We start from the raw sequence: 7,477 nt of genomic DNA on the forward strand, positions 1-7,477 counted from the left end.
GCACAGGCATGTAACTCCGCGTTCGTGTGTACGTGTATGTGTGTGTGTGTGTGTGTGTACAGCCTGCATTTTTTACGTGCCGCAGCGCAAAAATGCCGGGGAATATTATCCGAGAGCATTATGTTGATGCCGATATATACTCGCACAATATGAAATTCCATTGCATTTTATAGGCAGGCAGGCAGCCAAGGAGAAGACAGCAGAAGTACAAAAAGCAGAAGGAAGGAGCAAAAGTGGTGGAATCTCTCGACCAAAAGGTACCTAGACAATCAATTTCTTATTCGTACTTTAAACGAACTACCTTACTACAAGCTGAGTTTTATCTACTTATAGTCAGCAGAGTTTGAGTTTACTTATAGAACACGTAGTACCTACAGGATGACAGAGGAGCCATCATACCCCTGTAATGGGTATCGAAATCAAACACACACACACTCTGAAGGCGGGAACACAATGGAAGGCAGTAAAAACCTGCGGCAGGCCATTGTGAGGCATAAACAAAAGATGCAGCAGATGGAAGGCGGAGCTGCTGGATCGGCCAGAATAACAAAATACCGCAGACAAAAACCGAAAGCTGTTCGAGCGTGCAAAAGGTGAGGTTCCATCCCATATCCCATTCCCCACTCCCCAATCTCGAGGCCCCAATCCCCATTCCCCACTCCAGACACGAGGGCCCAAGTACAAGTGAGTAGTTTTAGTTGGGGATGGCCTTTAGAAATGTGGCAAAGCAGAATTTATAGCTTGGAAATTAATAACAAAAAGCATACAATGAACTAGTGCATATATACCCGCCAGGCCATCCAAAGGGCCCTGACTAATAACGTTCCGCACTCTGAAGTGTATTAGACAACAGTGCGTATGATGAATGCCATCGAAGGACTTTCGAAACAAAGGCGTATAATTGTATGCGAAGGTGGCCATCCTCCGATAAGGGAAAACGGGGGAAAGGGAACTTTATTGTGTTAATGATGCGGTTGCCTAACCCAAGGCGCTGAGTTCCTGGCCGGAATACTTCTGAAACTCCCCAGTTATGCAATAAGAACAAATACGCAAACAATGTGAATTTCTCGAGGGCTATCTGCACTTTAAAATGCTAAGCCACTTATTAAATTGAAAATTATCAGTTGCAGATTACCAGAAAAGAATCTATTGACGGAATTGAGGTATTTATATTTTAATTGTAAGTTAAGTTCAGCCATTTTATCTTTACATATAAAATTCAAAGATTGCTAAGCTTACACATGAAATTTTATTCCTTTTAATTGACCAAAATCACTGTTTGCACAATCTAGGAACCTTTTAGAATGTATAGCTTTAAAGTTGGCGAACTGAAACAACTGCTATACAAAATTATCTACATTAGGTACAACAATTAAAAGGAAAAAAACTACTTTTAATTACACAATTACTTGATAATTAGGATAATTACGGATACAACGTATGGGCACAACAAACATTTTCCTATAAAAGGTAAGGGAAAGGACTTTAAGTCAGTTATATCATGATGAGCAGTCCTGTGGTTGTGAGTCCGGCCAATCGCTTTCGCGAATTAACCAAGAATATCAACAGCTTAACCAATTTACTGGGCGTAGATGTCCTGGCAGCCGAGTTGGAGTTCAACTATCGCACCTGGACAACGATATTTGCGATTGTCAACTATGCGGGATTCACGGTATTTTCGATTCTTAATAACGGAGGAGACTGGGGAGTGGGCCTGAAAGCCAGTTTAATGGGAGGAGGACTATTTCATGGACTCGGAAAATTCCTGACCTGCCTGTTAAAACATCAGGAAATGAGGCGGCTAGTTTTGTTCTCCAGGAGCATTTACGAGGAATACGAGAACCGAGGAGAGTGCTACCGTACAACTTTGAACTCGAACATAGATCGATTGCTCGGAATCATGAGGATCATTCGTAATGGCTATGTCCTTGCATTTTGCATGATGGGCATTCTGCCTCTGGCTTTAATAATTTACGATGGAACCCGAGTCACTGCAATGCAGTACGTAATTCCCGGGCTTCCCCTGGAGAACAATTTTTGCTATATAGTGACGTACTTGATTCAGTTGGTAAGAAACAAAATTTAAATAAAAAAAAGAACGTTCACGCACAAATTATTTAATAATAGGTCACAATGGTTGTGCAAGGCGTCGGATTCTATGCAGGCGATTTGTTTGTCTTTCTCGGCTTGACTCAGATCCTAACATTTGCAGACATGCTTCAGCTAAAGATAAATGAGCTCAATGAAGCCTTAGAACAAAAGGCAGAAATTAGAGCTCTGATGCCAGTTGGAGGGGAGATTAAAGGAGGGGACAAGCGCCAGCATCTGCTCTTGGAAGTGATCAGATGGCATCAGCTATTCACAGAGTAAGATACATTTATACTCATTATTTTAATATGGAAAAACATTTAATATTCGAGTAATCTTTTATAAAAAGTGCATTTAAATTAATCACCAGTACAAATGTTAATATTTTTTGCAAGTGTCAACCCAGTTAATTTATAAGCTCTTAAAACTTTTCAGATGTATTCAATCTTTTTAAAGACTTCAGGAATTTTCGGCTTTTATTGTAATGACTAGTAAACCCAGCGAACTCCGTTCCGCCACCAGATGGCGATAGTTTTAGGTAGAACTTCGTTTGGTGTTTAAAAGATAAAGAAAATTTTTTTTGTTTTATATATGAAAAGGAAAAATTTTATTTCGATACCATTAAAACTTTGGCCATTTCCGAGTGTTTTGCAATATTACACGTTGGTTCCTCAATAATTTGAAGATTTAACGGTAATTTTAATGCTGAATGAGCCGTTTGGCATCCTTCTAACAATATGGCTGCTATTCCCAAAGAAGCAACTGCAACAGCTATGTTGGATCTCGCCCGAACAGTTGCTAAAGCTAATGACATGAGGAATGTCTTGTCAGTACCACCAGGGGCATCTAGGAAATATAAACCACCATTTTCTTCATCGATTGCCTTCATTAAAGTATTATAAACTTTCTTCTGTTGGGAATTCAACAGGGGTACATTCGCTTGAACTAATAAATTTAATTCCTGGTGATCATATTCACGTTCCCGTTCTAATTCTCGATTAAATGCCTCATTCATTTCACGATTTGGCGCTGGCATTCTAACCTGATTAATATATTACCGCACATGAGGTAACACATATATTATCTTCGATCAAGAGTAAAACCCGATAATGTATCTCCTCATTCATCAAATTGTTCACAATCAGGATGGCGACTTCGTCTATTGTTGGAGCATTAAATGTTCTTCGTGTGTTCCAGATGGTCGTTTATCTGCTTTTATGACAACTTTATAGTCATCATTTGGCATGCGCTCTAAAGCACTCTTAAACAACCTGACCATCGCATGATGTTCATGAAGCAGACACTGCATGTCTTGAAGAATTGCTCGCTTCATCCCTTCATTGATCGCTAGACGTCGATCAAGTTGTTCTTCCATGTTGCCCATGAAATATATTTGTAAAAATTTTTTTTGTGTATCTTCGAAAGGTAGTAATGATCCAATTCGATGGTGAATCTGCCCTTGTATCTAAGATAAAGTAAGTTATTCTTTAACTATATTCTATGTAATACAAACGAAAAAAAAAACCTTAAATGTCGGATTAAATCCTCGTTCTTCGATAATATCTGCCCCAAATGACGTCATTTGGAAACAACCATTGTATTTTCGGGTATTTGCAAGAAAGTGGCGTGATTCTTGTGTTTCACCACAAAGCAACGAATACAATGGCTCAGGTGGCGGAGTCAACAATGGCAATTTAACTTAACCATTAAAGCAGCATAATCCAGGCGTTTCTCCGGAAAACTTCAGTGCACCGCAATACTCGCAAACAACGTCCATTTGCCCAATGCAAACGCTAGGATGCAAGCTGTAATCAGTGATGCAATCGTATTGAAACGCTGCTCGATTCAAATCAGCACTTGATAAATTTCTTCTGCGTCGCAAATGATCTATTTCTTGACCTCTGTTGTAAGCTCGACGATTCTGCATTGTCAACCGAGCCGTATTACGGATTGCCTCTCTTTGCTCTGCTGATTGAGTAGCACGAAGTCGACCCATACTAACGCGGTTCTGTTCACGTTCAATGTTTTGTTCTTCTTCAGACCTTCCATTTGCAGTATTTCGTAGTCTTCTTGCATTACGGCTTTGTCGGGAAAGATTCGATCGTCTTGGTCGCGGCATTATTAATTAAACTTCCCTTCACTTCAATTCACAAAAAGCACGAAAAACTTCACTTCACTTCAATTCACCAAAATCACAAATAACTTCAATTCACTTCGAAAAAATTGAGTTAAAATGCTATGGTAGTGTGTGCTTGTCAGTGTGATGAGGTAATAACTCAGTTTATATGCGATTTTTGGTATGTCGAACGGAATAAAAAGTACCCTAAGTCCTATTCCGGGCTCTAAGCTACCTTCCTACCAATTTTCAGCCAAATCTGTTCAGCCGTTCTTAAGTTATAAGTGGTGTAACTAACACAACTTGCTTTTATATATATAGATTAATATATTATGATTCTTATTTTTAGCTACTGTGGCTCAGTAAACGCACTTTATTACGAATTGATCGCAAGTCAGGTTTTATCCATGGCTTTGGCAATGATGCTCAGCTTTTGCATAAATTTGACCAGCTTTCACTTACCATCGGCCATCTTCTTCGTGGTTTCCGCCTACAGCATGTCCATATACTGCATTTTGGGCACAATTCTAGAGTTTGGAGTGGGTTTAAATTGTTTTCAATATCTAAATACAATTTTTGATTGTTTTTTTTACGATAGTATGACCAGGTGTATGAAAGCATTTGCAATGTGACCTGGTATGAGTTGAATGGAGACCAACGAAAGTTTTTCGGACTGATGTTACGAGAATCCCAGTACCCGAAAACTATTCGAATACTTGGAGTAATGTCGCTGACCGTAAGAACGGCACTACAGGTTAAGATAAAATAAATTGCTAGATTTTATATACCCACAATTATAATATTAATATTTGCAGATTGTAAAGCTGATTTACAGCGTTTCAATGATGATGATGAATCGTTGAATTCACAATACCGGACAAATTACAAATTTGTAGATTCTTAGCAGAACGACAAAATGTAAACAAAACATTAAATTAATTTAAATAATCACGCACGTTTACTATCATTTCTAATTCACTTGCTCAAAAATAAATAAAGTTATAGTTCAAATTATCGCTTTATTTTTAATAAGATTAGTCAGCTTATTCCACTAAATTATCTAATTGAATTTAAAGGTTTATTTACTAAACCCTTTTTGATAAGAATAAAAAAATTTAACTCCACATCCTTAAATAACTTTTTTTAATTTGACTCTAACACAAATTTACATTTGATTGGTTAGTTGTGGAAAAAACAGAAACAAAATGTTTGGTTAATCCAAGTTTAAGCCGCGCCCGAAATCGGCTTACAAGTTTTTTTTGACTTAACTTTGAAATGGGTTTCTCGCATTCGCTCCTGATGAACTGTCCTCGGGGTGTTTTTCCTGTTGCCATTAACCTTGGCCACTAATTACCAATGCACAGAGCTGAATTTATGGCATCGGTTTTATGGACCCCCGACTCAAATGCATTAATTGTGCGTCTCATTAAGGGGAGTTTCTTTTGCGCAAAACATTTAATATATCTCGCATACACGCATAAAAATTTAATTTATTTTGAAATGGTTCGCCCACTTCCCAGATATTTGGCCAGTGGACATTAATAGCCCCTGGACCGAGCCATGAATAATGGGCATTTTATAAATGTGGTCGGGACAATGGCCCGGATGCCAGGATAAAAAATAATAACAATAATTGTAACGTTATTATAATGCAGTTGTAATTAAGTACACCGTTGTCGTATATGCTGCCATCCAATGACTATAAAAAAGAAATGATTTTAATAAAATCAACAGTCGGAAGGTCAGGAAGGAGCAGAGCAACAGTTTGGTCAGCGGACTCAACGACCTCTTGAACGAAAAATTTACGAGCTTTTCGCAATCCATAATTTACTCATTTTTCATGTGCTATTTAATTAAGCTAAATAATGGCCGCAAGGGGTTGAAAGTTATTGCTTATTTATCCGCAAAGATAGGAGAACAGAAAGGCGCTCAAACAAGAGTATTTTTCACATAACTATATTTTGAAATATTTAAAAGTTTTGTGGAATATAAAACCGAGTTTTGCACTAAAATTACAAAAGTTCTCTAATTCAATAAATTAATTTTACGAACTTTTTTTACAAGAATAAATTTATAGTTGATTCATTTTTCAGACTTTCGAATATAATCATTAAATAAGATTTACTTGAATAAAATATTTTACAGGGATAATTCCAAAATATTATTAAATTGAAAAAATGTACATATATACATTTTTGATTTTTCAGTTCAAGATAACTACAGCATTAGAAATTTGTGTAATCATTTGTGAATCAAATGCATTGATACATTTTAAGCATGTTTAGCTTAACTTTTGAGCACTCCGAACAATTATAATCAATAAAATTTATGATTACGTTAATCAGGCCATTGTTCAGGCTATTAGCAACTGGAAACAGATTCTTTCAGCAGTGAAAACGATCGGTGAGAACAAGCCTCGAACACCTGGCCCATCCTGTGTCGCCCCTCGTAATGCAATTTGCTCGTTGCTGGCTGGCAGATAACAAAACTCATTTACAGCCTGTCCACTGCAATGACGCAGAATCGTGGCTTCGGTGGAAGGTGTAGGCACTCGGCACTTGGCACTCAGCTCGGCGCTCTTAACGTCAAGACACTTTGTATCAAATGCAGCGGCGCCATCAGAGTTGGGCCATGCAACACATTTTCTAATGCTTGTTTTGAATGATATTTGGGGCGGGCGAGGGGGAACAGGTTGGCGGGGAAGGGGGGAGTGGCTTGGGGCCAGGTCGCCAGCTGGCAAATAAAATAAATTAGTTGCAGTTGAAAGGTGGCTCAGACACAAAAGTCAACACGCAACGCGCGATGGAACCGCAAACAAACGCCAGCTGCTGGGCGCAGATAAAGTGGCAGGCAAACACGCCGAAGGAGCAGGACGAGGCAGCAGGACGTGGGAGCAGGAGGCGGGATGGAGCTCTAGACGCTGAAAGGACCTATGGCAAATCAGCTGCCAACGCAGCGCAGCTTACTGGCAAATATTAAAATGCGAATTTTTATGCTCGCTGACATTCGAGCCTCCCACTTTCTCCCATCCCCACTCTTCCCCCTCGAACATAATTCTCACTATGCGAAATATGGGGGAGCCTTCGGTGTTCGAAGCACTGAAAAATGTGAAAACAATGTGAAGATATTCATATATTTCCTAAGCAGTTTACTTAAAGGATTCTTAAACTAAAAAATTAAACGATTAGGTAGTAATCTTAATCTTAAGTAACATAATTTATATTTCTTCTTCCGAAAAGTTTTGTTTCAGCGCCTACTGCTTGTGTATTGTCT

At 38.6% G+C, this 7,477-nt stretch overlaps 1 protein-coding gene across 1 annotated transcript; it reads left to right on the forward strand.

The window, feature by feature from the left end:
* The first annotated feature begins 1,504 nt into the window (after positions 1-1,504).
* Positions 1,505-5,067, forward strand: LOC108091775 (putative odorant receptor 83c). The gene is made up of 5 exons (XM_017191122.2): positions 1,505-2,068; positions 2,128-2,366; positions 4,554-4,743; positions 4,803-4,958; positions 5,020-5,067. Exons 1-5 carry the CDS (start codon positions 1,505-1,507, stop codon positions 5,065-5,067), a joined length of 1,197 nt encoding a protein of 398 aa, XP_017046611.2.
* The last annotated feature ends 2,410 nt before the right edge of the window (positions 5,068-7,477 follow it).

This window comes from Drosophila ficusphila, unplaced genomic scaffold, assembly GCF_018152265.1.
Source record: "Drosophila ficusphila isolate 14025-0441.05 unplaced genomic scaffold, ASM1815226v1 contig_791, whole genome shotgun sequence".
Taxonomy (NCBI): Eukaryota; Metazoa; Arthropoda; class Insecta; order Diptera; family Drosophilidae; genus Drosophila; species Drosophila ficusphila.

Coding starts and splice junctions, on each gene's coding strand:
- LOC108091775 (XM_017191122.2), top strand. CDS start 1,505: ATGAGCAGTCCTGTGGTTGTGAGTCCGGCCAATCGCTTTCGCGAATTA. Junction 2,069..2,127: donor TGACGTACTTGATTCAGTTG/GTAAGAAACAAA, acceptor ATTTAATAATAG/GTCACAATGGTTGTGCAAGG. Junction 4,744..4,802: donor GCACAATTCTAGAGTTTGGA/GTGGGTTTAAAT, acceptor TTTTTACGATAG/TATGACCAGGTGTATGAAAG.